At 37.0% G+C, this 18,435-nt stretch overlaps 1 protein-coding gene across 4 annotated transcripts; it reads right to left on the bottom strand.

The window, feature by feature from the left end:
- On the bottom strand, positions 1 to 18,398 carry INPP5K (inositol polyphosphate-5-phosphatase K). Of its 4 annotated transcripts, XR_004408640.2 has the most exons (15): positions 18,241 to 18,398; positions 15,898 to 16,219; positions 15,579 to 15,686; positions 14,785 to 14,893; positions 11,439 to 11,555; positions 10,931 to 11,103; positions 9,343 to 9,454; positions 8,664 to 8,773; positions 8,051 to 8,077; positions 6,110 to 6,302; positions 5,724 to 5,861; positions 5,110 to 5,193; positions 3,796 to 3,900; positions 1,252 to 2,720; positions 1 to 682 (listed from the first exon to the last, which is right to left on the bottom strand). XR_004408640.2 is itself a non-coding variant. In XM_033003190.2 (14 exons), the coding sequence occupies exons 2-14, from the start codon at positions 16,170 to 16,172 to the stop codon at positions 2,622 to 2,624; spliced, it is 1,650 nt and encodes a 549-aa protein (XP_032859081.2). In that variant the 5' UTR covers positions 16,173 to 16,219; positions 18,241 to 18,398; the 3' UTR covers positions 1 to 2,621. The 4 variants fall into 4 exon arrangements, 3 of the variants coding, with proteins under 3 accessions (XP_032859081.2, XP_032859093.2, XP_032859101.1); XM_033003190.2 differs by having other exon boundaries at positions 1 to 2,720; XM_033003202.2 differs by lacking the exon at positions 8,051 to 8,077 and having other exon boundaries at positions 1 to 2,720.
- Positions 18,399 to 18,435: the final 37 nt, after the last annotated feature.

Below are 18,435 nucleotides of genomic sequence, written 5' to 3'. Positions count from 1 at the left end.
TAGAACACTTCACTGCCAGGATTTATTCTAGTGGTACATGAAAAGAAAACACGAGTATAAAAACATTTCCAGTGATTATAACATCCAATTAAGGGTGTTTTAAGAAAGATAAATTTCATCAGAAATTGCATCATCACAGGTCATGGAATAGTTTGAAAAACTACCATAGGTAACAGTAGTAAACAAAAGTGCCACTGTGTGCATAATACTTAAGAAAGAAGTATACAGTTCTGTGCAGCATCCTACTAACACACAAGCAGATTCAATCACAGCTGCTGTGGGCATTTTCAGTGAAGTCCTGTGGTTCAAAGGATTAGTTTACAAAATGCAGTTTCCATGTCCAGTGACTGAGAGGGTTATCAGCTCTCATACAACATTGAGGATCTTGAGTTTCTTGCCCATGTAAAGCGGCTGTATGGCTCCCCCTCTGAGCTGCTCATGAGCAGCAGATGCACCCTGATTAGAGGAAACTGGATCTTGGTCCACAATAAATCACCAGCTGTGGTCTGGAATTCAAAGACCACTGTTCTTTGAGCTCTCCACAGAATCTCCTTGCATGGAGTACAGTAACACAGTTACACAAGTAAAATCAGGAACAGAGTACAGCTCAAGAACTGCAAAAGTTCTTTGCAATTCAGTAGGGATTTGTCTGATGCCGTCATTGCCATGAAAAGTCACATATCTGAAAGATTTAGTGCAAAACAAATTCTTGTAAGACAGGTACAAATGTGAAAACTGTTTCTGTTATTGTTCCAAAGTGTGATAGGAATGTACAAATGGTAAACCTCACAACAGTTTTAATCCATGCTATGAACACAGTATCCTCTGAACCTGCCCTCACCACTTACAACTGGGAACAGTTCCCAACACCAAGCATGAAGCTGAGAAACAACTAACTAAAATTTACAGAGGCTAAGTGTTCTTAAACCCCACACTGTAACTAACTGGTTAACCTATGTTATAGTTTCCACTGTATACAAAGACACACGGACCGCAGATTTTATACAGTGAATGATATAAGAAAGTAATTGCAAAACAAATGTCATACCAAGGTGTTAACCTTCCATCTCAAAAAAATCCTGAAAAACCCAAGGCTTTGAGAAAAAGAGCAAAAAGGAATCCATTCAGTTCTGAAGCAATATGCCAACATAAACACATCAACAACCTTTGCTATGCTCTTCCACTTGAACCGGATTTTCTCTTTTCCATCCATAACCAACATGACAATGATTAGGAACTAATTCTACTTACCAAACACAGTAGGTAGATCAAAGCTGTGTATCTAGAACATGAGAGACTGGCAAGTGCTCTTTTTCAGTACTGCAGTCTGAGATTCTGTGGAATGTTGGTGCCTCTCCCAATCCTTCCCAAACATCTCCATTTCCTCATCAAGAAACAAAACTATTTCTGAAGCTAACTACCTTTCAGGTTTTTAAAGGTACATGATCTTTCTTATTGCATCTCCACCCTCAAGTGCACAGGATACATTAAGGTCTAAGCACCTCTATAAAAAGAGAAATTTTGCAGACTGACCGCTATAAAGTGAAGAGATTTACAATTTTGGTAGCACAGATGATGCCACAAGAAAGAACCGTTTATAATTCCCATCACCTCTGTAGTAAGTGTAGCAACTATTTGGCAGTATGGTATCAGGGAAGTACTTAACTATGGATTTAGCTTTCTAACTTCAGTATGACAGCAGAAAACAATCAGGGTTAGTACCATGACCATTAGCTCTTTGCCAACAAGTGCTTCATGAACTACTGTCTGTTCACCTATGCTAAAGAATTTCTCAATTTCAGCAATTTCTTTCAGAAAGTGCAGGATCCTGGTTAACTCTGAGCCAGGGACTAGTATAAAATTGTTTTTATTTTACTTTTGTAAATCAGAGGGAGAAATACAATAGGCAAACTGCTAAATTGTTCTATAAAAGACAAATTAAAAAAAAAATCAGGAAGTGTGTTTTGATAAATGTATCTCAATCTGAAAAAAATAAGAAATGGAAAATCCTACAAACAGTTATCAGTAAGGCATGAAAAAAGCAATCTACTATCAAAAAATTTACACACTCTAAAGATTTTGTTTTCATGTGACTTGTTGCCATATGTGTTTCCCAAAAGGTAATTAGCTTACATTTGAAAGTCAAATCAAATTTTAAAACAAGCTAACTAGCTGTATCTAATAAATAATTTTTAAATAACTTCATTTAAACTCAAAATTTGGAAATCAATTATTAAGTGGTTACAGCACAGTAAATACTGTATTGTAAATAAAATATCCTCTACAAAAAAGGAGCAAGCCTAAAAATCTACTACAGATCACGACTTACTTAGGTTAAATCATTGTATTAGAAATGTCTATCACCTTAAAAGATACAGAATTCATTAGGTGCTATTTTTATGGTTCTCATCCAGTGCAAGAGAGTTACTCTCCCCGTAAAAATAAAAATATCTGTTTCCACAATAAATTATCTTCTATGAGCTTACAAAGATTCTGAACAATCCTACCTCTTTTATTTTGCACTGTCTTACTCCATCTTCTAAGAGTAAAAGCTTATAATCACTAAGACATAAAGAATCATCTGACTCCTGAACCAGGACCACTAAATGCCCTTTCTGCCTTCAGAACTCATCATGCGATTCCAGATTGTCAGGTTTCTGCATCCAACTGTTCTCTTCCTGTGTCAGATCATTTCCTATTAATGTTCTGTTAGGCTGAATCTAGAAGAAAGACAGCAGTTAACAAATTAACGCATTCAGAAAGACTGTGTTGCTCTATACTATCAATATGCCATTATATAAAGATGTCTTACACATACTGGCTAGAAACTGGGAAAATTTAAAGTCTATGCAACAATTATGAATTTTAAAAAAAGTCTAGTGAAAAAAACACTAAACTGTTACCAAAGCATTGTGTCATGCAAAAGAAAGGCATAAGGTGTGCTGTATCCACATACAACTGACAATCATCCTGCAGTTTGTGGTAGATCTTAATCTCAGAGAGAAGTACAGTACTGGACTCTGCATGTTTCTCACTAATACAGAAAAAAAGTTATGAACAATATCACTGAGATACACCAGCCAGCCCAGCAACTTTCGCTAGTGTATCCCCTAAGGTAGTGGAGTTTCAGTCTTCTAAAACCCCTTCATCCAACAACAAATCAGAACTTCCATTTTAACCATTCTACAACACATTAGCACAGCCATGACAGCATGGAAAATTAAGCATAAACAAAATTATTTTTGCAAAAATGCCTGAGTAGAAGCAATGCCCAGTCACTTCATCTAGTTTGTGCAGGTTAAGTCATCCTTTCAGAAACTAAACTAAGAACCTTGTTAAACAAATAACTTGAGTTCCACCTGCCTTGTCTTTCACAAATTTAAGTGGCTAATATACAGGAAGCACTTCTGTGCAAATCTACCACAGAATGGAACACAAAGAGTTCACTTACAATCTGTCAGAAACTTGGCAGCATTTAAGTTTTTTTTGAGTTCTCATCTTTACAGAAACTAGAGACCTAACTGACAGAGCCTGAAGTTCCAAAAATGAAAGCTGAGTGAAAGAAATCTGCCTTATTTAATTACAGCAACATGTTGCCATAATAGCTACTCAGTCTTTTAACATATCAGCAAATTCTTTTATGGGATGTTAGTCAGCACATACCCTTTTTGCAATTACTTCTGCTACCACCTCCCCCAGGATTAACAAAGCTGCACACACCTATGTTCAGATGCATATGAAAGCAAAAGAAATAAAAATCACATCAACATTAAGCAAAGCTTCCAAATATATTACCTGAAAAGGCTGGCTGATACCAACTATTGACTGCAAATTATTGCTATAATAACAAAGCAAAAATTCTCCTCCCATATCAGGTATTTCTGCAGCACTCATGTAAACCTGTCAACAAGAATAAGAACAGGCGATGGGCAATTTCCACAAAGAAAGAAGCTTACAAAAAAGCAGTCCCTGCCATTCAGGACACCATAAAAATCAGTATGTACTATTTATAAGCAATTTTTAAAACATAAGCTAAAAAGGATGAGGACAGAAATAACTCAGGAAACCATCTGCAAACTAATTCAGGGAGGAAAAGCAAATCTCCCTCACCACGTTTGCAAGCTGACTTGGTTCAGCAAGAAGCAAGAAACCAGGAGTTGTTGTAAGGGAAGGGGCAAGGCCACAGAGGCAGCAAGGAAGGAGATAACTGCCTCCTGGTGGCAATAAGCTGTTCCAGGAAACAGCAGAGCAAACCCGCCACCTCGGGGCTGTACTATCTTAAAGATGGTTCCTAAACTGCAGCCCATAGTATCCTACTAAAACAATGTTCATAGTGCTTAGATTTCTAAGCTTAGTGATAGGAAACCATGATGTCATAGAAACTTGAGATTCAGAATATTGATCCAATACAATTTGGGTCCTTGTTGTAAATGATGCTAACTTACAAAATCTCTAACAAGAAATAACTGCTTTCTATTGTCATCTGAGAAATCTCATCCATCCTTGCACTCACCGTCTCCAAAATTACATCTGAATTTCTATTTGTTCAGATAAATATCTCTGGAAACAGGTCATTTGTATTCAAAATAAGGCTGGCTTGTTTGCATGAAATCACTTTAGGTAATCACTACTAGAAAGCTATGTAACAGACAGAAGTTTTTAAAGAAGAACCAAAACACTCAATAGCCAAAACAATGAAAAGTCTAGGAAAACATAATCTGTAGCTGTATTAGATACCTGGAACTAACTGTGTTAGTAATGTTAGGTACTTACAACTGTAATATGAAAAAATGGCCAAGTACTTATTTCAGTGGCAGAAATGGACCAAAATATAAAATTACAGTAGTTTTTAATACAATAAAAACTACAGGAATAAATTGCTTTTTCATCAATTCTCTTAAGCAATATGATCACACCTGAGAAGATATGCTAGACTACCTGAAAATTAATAGAATTAGGAAGAGGGATTTTCAACAATAGTATCACTTCCAGTTAGCTTTGACTGGGAAAGGGGATACAGAACCCATAGGAGGAAAGGTATATGGAACAAATAGGGCACAAATACTACTTTATAGGAAACTACATTAGAAATAAATACAACTGGCTTACTTGTTTACTGTCTTTGTTAGAAGAAATTTCATCATCTTCTACCCAAGCATAAGTAACATAGTCATTCACATGCCTGAAAGCCACCTGCAAAGAAAAATGCAAACCATCAGCCTTTGAAGGAAACAAAAAACGTACTACATCAAAAACTCAAAGTTGTGAGAGATGTTTACTACTTCACTGTATTAATTAAACCACTTTTAGGATCAAAACATTTTGGGGGCAGGTACAAGTCTTTTGTTTCTGAGAGGGTGCGACTGCTCTGTTCTCTCACCCTTCCACTGACTGACTTTTATTTTTGTTCTTTCTTTGCTATGTAAGTCTTTTGAACTGCAGGCGTTAGGGGAGGACAATTCCTTTTCACAGCTTCTGCACCACTTTACATAAATCAATCACCACATTATCTTAGCAGAGAATTTAAAGGGTGCAAAAGAGCTCACATGCTATGCAACTAAACTATAGGCATGAAGAAATTAATGGCAATCAAGGACACATGAGTATTTCAGAGAGTTTTGCATGAGCAAGAATCACCATGATCCTATGACAGAAGACTATCAACTACCTCCTCCAGTCATATTCACCATCTTCATTAAAGAGCCATGATACACTAACATTACCTTGAAGAGTCCAATCCAGTCCCAAGCACTGCTGGGGAGCTCAGGTACTGCAGAATAGCTGATGAGAACATCATGTTCCGCGCTCCACTCACCCTCAGGATTCAGTGTGACCAAAGGATCTGATAGAAGAGGCTTCAACTAGACAAAAGAACAGAATTTAAAGTCATTCAAGCCTGACATTCTTTCAGTTATTCTTTTCAAGTTACTCTCTGCCACACCTGCTGTGAGACTCTTAACTGAATGGAAATAACCTGAAAGCAATTTGCTGCCCTCACTGTAATCAGAATGAAACAGAGAATATGACTTACAAAGTTGAGAAAACCAGCTTCTGTAAGGCAACAATTAGCAAAGCAAACTTATTCTTTACAACATAACTGCGACAGCACCTCAAGCCCAAAAGTTCCTGTAACAGGTTTGTGATCGCTGATGCCATAGCTCATGTGACTGATATAGTTATTCAAAGTAACAGAAATTGTCTGTTCCTCTTCAGCAAATTTGCCTTCTTTTGATGTATGCTGGCAGAGATTTTTCACTCTCCAAAGAATTCTATCAGTCCATGCTGGCTTTCTTTTCTTCTCACTGCAAAAGTGTAAGATAAAAGTGAAATGAGAAGAAAAACAGTTGCCAAAAGCCAAGAATACTGTGCAAAATCTACTCAAAGTTGAAAGATTGTCAGATACATATTAATAAAAGAAGGCAATCACATCCAAGCTTCATTTTACAGCTCTGTTCAATATGCTTTACAGCCAAGGTTTCCTTAATTTGAACTCAACTCCATTTACCACAGATAAGTTTCATAGGTTTCTGAAAGAGGAGTAAAATGAAGGGAAGAAGGGCATTTCAATGTGTTAGTTTGCTTCATACAGGAAATGATACTTTCTCCTAAAACATTCCATAAAAACATGCAAGAACATTGAGATAATACAGCAACTGCCTCAAGCTTCAAATGTATAGTTATCGTGAGAAATGGGGCATAAACTTAAGGAATATGTAGGAAGAGTCTGAATGATGTCTGAAATTATTCAAAACATTTGAGAACAAGTTTATTTTAACAACAAAAACTGGACAAACCTAGGTAACTTATACTACTCACAGGTGACACCGCAATGCTTTAATTAAAGCTCCTCTAAATTGTACTAGCCTGCATTGCAAGTTTGCAAGCTATTTCTAACTCATACCAAAAGGTTTTAAAAATTCCATAATCAAGGAAGTTGTGTCTGCAACCTGCAACTGTGCTATACATCAAACTGTAATTATAATTCAGAGTTTCCTTTTATACCAATATATATACCAATATTTATACCATTTATATCAATAACAACAGAAGACATGAGCCTTCGTGGTTCTCTCTGTAGTGGGAGGAAGACTTAACAGCAACTCTCTGTATGGATGTATCACTTCAAATTGAAATGGAGAAAAGATCATACCCTATGGAAGAGGAATTAGAATGGACTGGATTGAATTATAAAAGTTAATGAGCAGGATGTGTAAGGAACACTGTCAGTTTAATAACTCTGAATATCAAAATCATCATAAATTGGAACTGCCATTTAGTTCAACATGCAACATACTTTTGTTTTACCCCTTCCCGTATACAAGTCTGACTCACCTTTAATAAGGTGGAAAGATTTTAAATGACTAAGGGACCATATCTCACTTACTCCAGTAATTATATAAACTGACAGAAATCGTTATGAGCTGCCATATGTCTGCTTTGCTGTGCAAGAAAATACCAAAAGAACAGCTTAAGTTAATATACTATTTTACAGAAAATGGCATATTAGATGGGAAACAAAACCTCAAAATCCACATTGAAAAAGTGGGTAATAAAATACTTTGTGCCTCACATAAAGCACACTTTTCAAGGGTGCTTGCCTGAGGTCTACTGATCACCCTCCATCTGACCAAAGTATCTCTGCTAGCTCTAACAAGAGCAAAATGCACACAGTATGCATAAGCATACTTTTTGTTCTTTACATGAGCCAATATAGACTATTAGGCTACGAATCATTTTTAGAATGTCTAAGTTTGAATTATTACAATTATTTTTTGTTAACAATATTTACTGCTGGTCCCGTTATATCTCTTGATAATCAAGTAGGGAGCAAATGTCTTTGGAGCCAAATTAATAAATTTTCAATATTAAGTGCACAGCAGAGTAGATACCACTACAGCTTTCAGACAGGTTCAGAAAATCCCTGAAGAAAATCAGATATCATCTGATTTTCAAATATTTCACAAAAATCAAATCAAAAGCTCGGGAAGGAGCATTGTTTTGATTCTGAAATATATACGAATCTATGAAATCCAAAAAGTTCTCTTCTTACTTAAACCAAAACAGGGACTTCTGCTCTCTGGAAGTAAAGAAAAAGATCAGTACAAAACCCCTGTTTGGACAAGAACTTATCCTTCTGTTGAAACATAAGACTAAACAACAAACTTTAATGTCAGAGAAAAACTTTGGAAACTTAAGGTACTCCATTTTCAACTTAGAATACTTCATAAAGAAGACACACATTTATTTTCAAATACCAGCAATATCAAAATAAATGCTTAAACAGAGAAGGAAAACAAAAATTGCAGAATACTTCTCTTCTCCTTTTGCTCATTTCTGACAATCAACAGGCGACTTTCAGTATTAAAGAACAAAAAAGAAGTGGCTTAAACAAGTGCTGGTTTATTCTATTAATCTAGACTTTCCAAAAAGAAAGCTGAGTTGCTTCACTACTTCCCTTGTGCAATCAGCAGACTCAGGCTTCTTCAGCCAGAAATACTCATTTATTCCGATTTGACCACTGAATGAGCCTAACAGAATAGCTCAATAGCCCCAGTTTACAAGTACATTCAGGAAACTCAGGTTTGCTTACTAAAGTGCTATTTAGTCAAGCACCACATTTACTCTAATATTCCATGTCTAAACTCATTTTATTATGCTTTTACCTTGTATCATATACATCCGAATAAAGGTCAAACTTGTAGGTGGGTTTAAACTGCAGAGGACCCTCTATGAATTCCTGAAGAAATGCTTCCTTCTTTTTTGCCATATTTAACTGCAGAAATAAAAAGTAACTTTTAAAGACTATGTTTAAAAATCAGAGCTCAAAGGGCAATTGGGAAAGGAGATGAGAAAGCATCTTCCAAGAAGAATTCAACATCTCAGTCAGTACAACATTATTTGGAAAGGTAAATTCAGAAGCGCCTCTTTGTTACTGCCAGAACTCTTGACATGATCTGCGTAAAAGTTTTGAAGTGGTTCTACTCAAAACAAATTCCAGAATAAGCTTCTCTTCTTAATAATTCTTGGGGGAGGAAAAAAGGAAAAGAAATGAAGGTGAGGAACAATTCACAAGCCATGAAGTTCAAAGAAAGCTTCAGTCAAACATGAGCATTCTAAATGAGTAAGAAAGTAAACAAAAGCAGAAAAAGTTTGCAATTAATTGGGGCTTATGACTGAGAAGTGAGAGAGCGAACAGCTAGATCTGTCCCACCTCATGACTACTCCAAATCTGTGTTAATAGAAATTAGAAACTCAAGAGGTATTGTTAACTAACACATTGTGTTTTATGCATTAAAATCAAAACAAACAAACCAGCCCCTCAGGCAGATTAAGACAACATACCTGGTCCTTTTCCCACAGCAGACTGTAACGCTTGTTATTTATTGATTCTCGGACAAAATGTATGCCATAATCTGCTATCCGGAAGTTTAGATCTCCAAACCAGAAGAGAACACTTAAAAACAAAAAACACAAGGAAGATTTATAGGAATCTATTAACATGAGGGAAGAATTCAACAGAATATAAGACATTACACTAATTAGGTGCTCTAATCACTTATATTACTTAATCTAAACATCTTAAACACAAACATTAAGTAGTTATAGGTAAGATTACAAAGGGATAACCTGCTGGTAAACAAAAAATTTAAAGGAATTGAAATAGTAAATTAAGTCCATTGCATTGTTGCTGCTTGCTCATTACTGCCTCGGCATTAACTTCTCCCGAGTCCCCTAATGACTAAAGTCTCCACTACATTTTAACAGTAGGTAAAATAATTCACAAAATTAATGACCTATACACCAGCTGGTTATGTTAATCCACTAACTCAAGAGCTCTGGTTTAGTGCCTTGGGAAAGCAGGGAAACATAGCAGGGTGTTCTATAGTTATTTGAAAAGTTATTGTTACAAAGCACGGGAGTGCATTATCAGCAATGTTTTAAACAAGAGGAAAGCTGTTTTTTCAAGTGAATTTACTTCTCTTTGAAAATTCCTACTTTCAAGGTCTTTTTCAGGGGTAGATACCCCAAACTCGATCTTACAGAAACAAAACTTTTCTTTTAATGCCAGTTGTAATTTCTTCTTAGACGATGACAGTAGGTGATTTGGTACATGCCCATGCGCATAATCAAGAAAATGAAACATGTTAAATTGAAATATTAAACATTTATAATAAGGTAGGAAAAGTAATAATTTTGAAACTCATGTGTCATATATTTTTACCTATTTTTAATGAATTCATTAACAATTAAAGTGGTATTACATATCTATTACAGATTTATCTGTCCTGGCAATTTTACAGGTATATTTTAAAAAAAGAAAAATTACCCAACTAAAATGTTTTTCTCAACCCTGTTTTAAATGGTTCTATTGACATCTTTAGACTCCAGCACATGAAAACAATGGAACATACAAATCACCTCTGCAGAATTAAGGAACAAGTACTCAATTAGCAGCCCAAATCAGGTTTGTTTGTTCAGTTGGTTTTTTTTACTGTGAGACAGCTGAGGGAAGTGTAATTCATGTAGCTACAGAAGCCCTCAGTCAGATACTAAAATTTCAACAGAAATAAAAATGGCCCAAAACATAACATAAATCTCCTCAAAAAATGAAGGAAGTTAAACATTTAATAGTGATCTAAAGGTTTTTTGGTATAAACAGGCTTTAGCTTCTAAATCGTTCCAGCATATTACATGTGCAGTATGTAGGCTAACAAATTTAATATAATTCAAGACTGGAAGAAAACAGTCTTGCAAAATAGACCTCCATCTTTCACGTTACCTTTTCCTCCCAGGATTCAGGGTCAAGGCTGAAAATACATTTAAAATAAAAATGATGGATGAAAACTCCAAAACCAAAACTCTTCGGTGCATGAGTTTACCATACAACAGATAAAAACAATACAGACAGAATAAGGTCTGAACAACTCACTCATGATCCAATGTACTTGGAATATTCTCTCCTTCAAACTGCATTTCCAGAATTTTCTCAAAGTCATCCAGTCGCTGCTCTGTATTCTCCATGTGAGCTGGCAAGTGGCAGTTCATGAAACAAACTGTATGACCATAGAGGGACATGCGAACAGTGACTCCTCCTTTGTTCCCCTGGTACAGAAGATGAACAGTGCTCTCTGAAACTACAGTCAACACCTGCTAATGTAACTCTTAACACCACCAGATTTTTAAATCTTGCTGTTTACATTTAAATGAATACAATTTCTTGTTATGTAACTTGTTGTATATCAGCTAATAAACTTGTAAAAATATGGTCTGTGCTGTGCACTTGCATACAAGGTTCAAACAAGTGAGTCTCACTGCTTGTCAGTTTATTCATTTTTAAGTAAACTATACATCCTCTCTCCCACCATGAAACCATTTAGAGGCACATACCACCAGAAGCATAAGTAACCAAGGCAGTCAAGTCTCAGATACTTCCTTACCCAGTATCCATACAGGCCTGTACGTGTGTAGTGGGTATGAATGTCCCGTATGAAAGGAAGGTGGACATGCTTCACAAAGATCAGAAGTAGTAACCCCTGCATGCGAACGGAGGAGAGCTGGAAGAAATTTGGAAGGGAGCAGTCATTTCCAGGGAATTCCTTGGGTCTACTTCATAGGGGCTTTTAGGTGAAGAATGCCATAGCAGAAGTCATGAAATTCCCCTGCCAAACCTGGCTTCAATACTGCGACCCAGTAAATGCAGACACATTTCAGTGATGTAAAGAACACATTCTTATGGTAGACTTGCTTATAAACAATTTTGATGAATCTCTCAACTAATTAACATTAGTTGTAACGTTACATTACAAATCTGAAGTTGACCTCAAAACATGTGTATTTGCCCAAACATCTTTAGAAACCTTTATTCTGCCTCACCAGACTCGTTTCTACCTTTAAGCATCCTGTTCACAAAGAACTGAAGCCCTGATTTTTCATTTATAATCTTAATATTGCACACCTACAAGTCCTCCAACAGCAGTAAGTTTTTCAAACTGAAACATCCTTTAGTAGTTAACTAATCATTCTAAATGCCACTAAGTTGCCTAAAAATCACAGCAGTGACTCATGGGCATTTGCAAAAACAATGAGATGCAAACAGCAGTAACTCTTGCCTGCAATGCCTGTAAAAACTGATTTACCAAACACTTATAAAGCAAAGATGCTTAGAGAGCATGTTAGACACTGTTTAAGCTTTAAAATACTGGGGGTTTTTTACTGGTTTCTCTTTTTTTTTTTTTTTTTTTTTTTTGTGGTTTGTTTTGTGTGTGTGTGGAAATAGTCTAACAAAGATGTTCTTCATTAAAAATTTAGGAACTTTACAATGTTCCTGGCATGAGAGACAAAATCCATTGTAAGTGTTTGTTTTAATGATAATGATTCAATTTAAAATACAGACATTGAAATACACTAATTGTAGTTCAATTTTATGCTGGATTAACTCAGACTACATTAAAATAAAACCTAATTTTAAAAATAACACTGATGATACTACTACTGGAAAAGTACACAAACTCAGCCCAAAATTTAAAACAGAATTCCTCCTTTCTTTGCCTTGACATCTACAAAATTAAATTATTTCAGAATATATGTTAATGTTCCCATTGTTCTTGAACCCAACAAAATATTAAGCTGGGCATTGAAATGATGGATCTCAACTACTAGATAGGATCACAGACTGCTTTGGGTTGAAAGGGACCTTAGAGATCATCCAGTGCCACCCCCCTGCCACGGGCAGGGACCCCTTCCCCCAGCCCAGGGTGCTCCCAGCCCCGTCCAACCTCGCCTTGAACCCTTCCAGGGAGGGGGCAGACACAGCTTCTCTGGGCAACCTGTGCCAGTGCCTCACCACCCTCACAGGGAAGAATTTCTTTCTTACATCTAATTTAAACCTACCCTCCCCTTCATTTTAAAGCTGATGGATAAATATTTCTATCTAGATGATGCATACATATTTGTATCTGATCAGGCATTTGGTGTAACCAATGTTCGGTATTCTCCTTTCCATAATTATATTAATGAGATACCAAGATCTTTCAGTCCCTTTATTATTTGCTACATTTCATTCCGCCGTGGGCCAGTTCTCCCCCTGACATTTCTCAAAATCCATATGAAACCTCTTCTCTTTGTAAGTCTTGAACATCTAAACACAGTGGATCTCTCCTCTGCTAAAGCTAGGGCTAGTCCCACCAATATGTAGTGCCAAATCAAGCAAAGACCCTTCACAGAGGGGATGTAATTCTGTTTATGGTGAAAGAATTGGCTGACACCAACCAATTTAACATTCTGAAAGCAAACCCTGTTACTGAAGAGACAGACTGCCCCAAGAATGACAATTACCCCTCTACACCCAACCTCATCACAGGTCAGCAAAGAAGGGCTAAATGTTCCTCTCCTCCTCAGCCAATTTCCCAGATAAACCCTAGCATAAGCTCTCCTCGCTGCCCATTTTGATTTTGACCTGGCCTGACAGTCCCCTCTTATTATTAGAGCTAATCAAGTCCTGCTGAAAACCATTAGGTGGCAGCATCCATTCATTAGTGTGTCCAAAGTGCCACACTTATAAAATTAGAATTCAAAAGCAACCACGCATACTACTAGGAATTCTTTTTAACTGTCTGTATAAAGGGCCTGAACATCAGCCCACAGCCAGATTTTGAATGTTCATCAGCAGTGACTTACACTAGAATGAATGGTTTTTCTTCCTCTTTGTAACTCCCAATGAGTCCCTTGTTTTGTTTAATTACAGCTAAAACAATGTCGCAACTACTGAGTGTGATTAGCATACAGAGAATACAATCATCTCAGCAAAATCACTCTGAAATAATGCTTGATTTAGAAAACCAATACAACATTCTAAAGGCTTTTAATATCCCTATTGAAGAAATTCGGGATATTCTGTATTTATTGTCTGCATTATTAAAATAGCTAGTAGTTTAGCTGATCTTTTGCCCCAGATATTACCCAAAATCTTGTTATTTAATCTACCATACAATGTTCTAGGTCTTCAATCAAAAACAAAGTCATCAGAAAAGTATATATTTACCCACTAAAATCCTGGTTTACATATATGCAATTTATTTTCACCTCCAAACAGGTTGGGAAAAAAAAAAAAAAAAAAAAAGAAAAAGAAACCTTACCAATCTTAACGAAAATCACTGCCATTGCTTGGGATATTTATAGTGAAAGCAGGTACTTAAGCAGACTACATTAGAAGCATCACAATACAGTTCCCCAATATTGCACAGAGCAAAAAAATTTTCTACAAACAAGAGAGAGATAGAGATATTGTGGCCACAAGAAATATGCTGTTGAGTGCAAGTTTACATAACATTTCATTCTAAAAAATCTTCATTACTCTGTTCCTTGAGGATGTAGTCTTATTATGACAGCAGTATTTTTATATTCATCACACGGCTCTGCAGCACTTACACAGGCCATTGACAGTATATCTGAACAACTTCTTGCTGTTTGTCATCTGAGCTGCAAAAACATCAAAACTGCCCAATTACTCCCAATGAGAAATAAAAATGTCCAATTTTTACTGCTAAAATTAGTGGTATTATTAATAGAGAAAAAATAAAATTGCCTTTATCAACAAACCAGGAAAACACAAGTGTGATGAAGAATCACTTCTAACATATGTGTACCTGTGGAAGTGACTGACACATGCAATAAACAGCATCAACTTATCTTCTATAGACAGTTTGAGGGAAAAAATAATCTGAATGGAGCCGGAGAAGACATTTTCCTTCACTGCTATGACACTTAAGAGATGTAAACAATTACCTTGATATATCCCAATGGAGACAATACAGTCATGAAAAAAATGCTCCATGGATCATCAAATGCCAAGTCAGACAGAAAATTTGTGATTCTGGAGTTCACCTCCTGTAAACTGAATACATCAAAATTACTCACACTGTATCACTTGGTTTTGACAGAATTCATATAACCTTTCCAGAACACAGATCACAACGTTCTAATAGACCTCTCTCACTGTAAGTCAGAAATTTCTTGCTGTTCACTTTCTCATTTACAAGCAATTTAACCCAACCACAGGTCTAACACATCTAACACTGAGAAAACCAAAGTTAAAGGAGCTTATATACACCTGAAGATCAAGATTAAGACAATGCTAGACTCAAGACATGTTTTGACAAAGGACCTGCCAGGTCTTTCAAATTTCAAGAAAATTTGGAAAACATGATGTCAGAAAACATGTGCCTAATAAGCTTGCACTAATTTATTTAAAACATGATGAATTTTGGATAACCTTCATATCAAAATGAATATGCCTCTATGTGCCAACAAAGAAAATGGCAGCCAAAAACTTTTTGTATGTTTAGAAAAAAGATATTCTGCATTTTGTCACAAAACAACAGCAGAAAGAAGATTCTCTTGCTATACATCATCTCTGTTCTAAGTCACTAAGTCTAGTCTTCACCTCCTGCTAGCAGTAATGTTAAACCATCTCCTAGATTCTTTCACATTGCACAGTCCTCCCAAAACAGACAGTAAACTGTTGAGACTTAGCAGTTTTGCAACACACTTACAAAGCAAGTTCTTTAATATATACTTACCCTATAACATACATATCCATAGTTGGGCCCAGTGAATTGAGCTGAAGTAAACTAGTGACATCAGGAGGTGGAGAAGCTGTGCCCACATTCCAGGTAACTAAGTGTAGTCTACAAACAAACAAACAAACAAACAAACATCACACAAAACTAATGCTAAAATTGAAACGTGAACAGGTAACCAACCCTAAGAGCATCTAATTTCTATCTACAGAAAACAAAGATTTTCTGTCACTTTTCATCAATCAGAAATCTATTTATTAGCTAGCATAAAAAAAAAAAAAAGCACAACACAAAATCAATCAACTAGAGAGAACAAAACCTGAATTCTTGCCACTTATCCTTCAGCTTTTTCTCCCAGATAAGAAAAGCTTCATCTAGAGTGCGAGACACTTCTTCATGGATTTCGTCGTCCGAGCTGATGTCCTCTACACAAGCCATAAGCTGGGCTACTCGCTGACGGAGCTGCAAGCGGCCACTGGACCTCGTGGTGCTGAAACTTGCAGACCGGCTGCGGAAGTTGTGCAGGCTTTCCAAATCGTTTAGGGAGAGGGCTGCTGAATCTTGAAATGCGTCTTCACTATTGAAGGATGCCATGTGCTCAAAAGAAAAACTACACTCCAAAGGGCTAGCCCATTAAAATCCTAAGTATAAAAGAAACAGATGGCTAAGGGTCTTCCGGATCAAGTTTTCACTTGGAAATTCAACATTGCTTCAGCAACACAAAAGGACAAATGTAGATGCAGCAACGCTGAAAAAAACTGTTGCATTACCAACACATGCGATGGGTTGTTACAAAAGCTGTAATCCCATCCTACCTCACACAGTGAATTGTTTCTTCATAATAGATTTAATGTGGTTAATTCTATAAGCTAGCGATTTAAAAGAATTTATTGTTGATTTGAATCAATCATGTGCCTCCATCTGTAAGCTAGTAGAAATAGTCTCCAGCTCCCAAACATAGAAACACAGTCCTGACCAAAACCGAGCAAAGCTACTGCTCCTCTCGAGCACTGCCAAACATTTGCATGTCATAGGACCTGTCTATTGTTTCTTTATAAAATGGTAATTTCAATATCAGAGGCTCTAAAAAGGGATTCACTTTACCATCAATCTTGTTACATGTCAGATTTTAAAAAACAGTAAGCTGTTAATTTTCCATCCATCTTGGGGTCCTATAAGGACCTTGTAAACACTGACACTTAAATAATGAAGCCCACCAATACAATCATTATTAGGACCATTTTTATCCCTGATCAACTGCCTGCTGAAGGTGACACACAATGTACGTGGAAGAGCTGGAGAGTGACCTTGCATATCAGACTAAAATGATCCATAATTTCTCTCACCAATAGTTTCTCTTTGTAAGACTACACTGAAGTCAGCCAAAAGCTATTTAAAAAAATAATAATAAAAAAAAAGAATGTGTGCTGCAGATCTAATTCTACCATCAGAGATGTCTCTCTTGGGAACACTCTCCAGTTACTAATTTAGTAAGACAATTCTCTGATTAAACAAAACTGAAATAATATTGAAGTCATTACTGACAGTAATTAAATTCCTCAAAGTGCCCTGTATCCACACTACTGATAAGAACACAGGAAAGACTGCAGTGGTAGAATTTACACCAAAAGAAAAAAATACTTGTAAAAATTTCAAGAACATTCTTAATAATTCAGTTTCACTGTAGGTTTTGACTATGTCTGTAGGAAAAACTTAATAGCGAGGAATGTACATGCATCTGCAAATCAAGTAAACTACAGTATTATGCAGTCCCAAAGGTCTACTGCTGCTCCTCACGAGGCCGTACAAGTACTGCCCACAGCAAGGAGGGGAGACTAGAGCGATGCCACAAAGACAGCCTTTACCAAAGGCAGAATACTGCTCAAAGTATTTTGGAAGCTTTCAGTGCCACTAGAGCACAGTCTCAAATATGCTTTCTGCAAACACATTCCTAAATACAAGTAAGGTACTTCAGATATTATTTAGCATCACAGACTCCTGAAATGATTCAACAGCAGAGAATTTTTCAGGGTCATAGTGTTTATAATACTGCGATAAGATGACTTTTAAGATCTTTGAACAAATGTTACTGTTCTTTTGGTTGTTTTTTTGTTTTTTTTTTTTTTTTAATTTTCCTGTTACAGACAGCTACTCAACCATCCTTTAAGTTAATTTCTCTAGTGAACCAAGCCCACAGCGTGAGACACCACAACTTATTACCAGAGAAGACACAACGTGAAGACACAGTGTAAAAATACCGTAAAAGCAGAAGCCAATTATTTATTCAAGCACCTTCCTTCTCAAGAAAAGTGACAAATTTGAGACACTAGATACATTAATAGCAAGTTCTGTAGATCTTGCCCTCTTTAAACTTAAGTAGGTCTCTGGAAAGTCCGAAGGACCCGAACAATACTCACTAAGCCTCCCTAAAACGACTCCAGTACCGACGCTTTCAAATCAGAAAAGCAGCTTTTCTTCTCTGTTTCCTATAACTACGTAACATCGCAAATTAGTAAAGCTCCCTGTTAATAAGCAGGAACACAAGTTTCGCTAATTCTGAGGTAATTACGTAACCACTCAGCTACTTTTCTCCCGTCCCCAGAAAAGCTGCCCTCAGACCTGCGCCTCACGCGGAGCCACCCCTCCACCCCCAACCGCTCACCTCAGCTCCCTCAGGCCGCCGCGGTGCTCCGGGCCCGCCGGCTCCATCCCCAGCGTTCCAGCCCAGCGGCGCTGCGAAGGGGAGAGCGGCGGCCCCCGCCCGGCCCGGCCTCCCCCCGCCTCTCCCGGCCCAGCCCGGCCCGCGGCCTCCTCCTCCCCTCAGCGCCGGTCGCGTGACGGAGGCGGGACGGGGCTG

This window comes from Tyto alba, unplaced genomic scaffold, assembly GCF_018691265.1.
Source record: "Tyto alba isolate M040663 unplaced genomic scaffold, T.alba_DEE_v4.0 Super-Scaffold_19, whole genome shotgun sequence".
Taxonomy (NCBI): Eukaryota; Metazoa; Chordata; class Aves; order Strigiformes; family Tytonidae; genus Tyto; species Tyto alba.
This window is presented reverse-complemented; position numbering and strand designations above follow the sequence as displayed.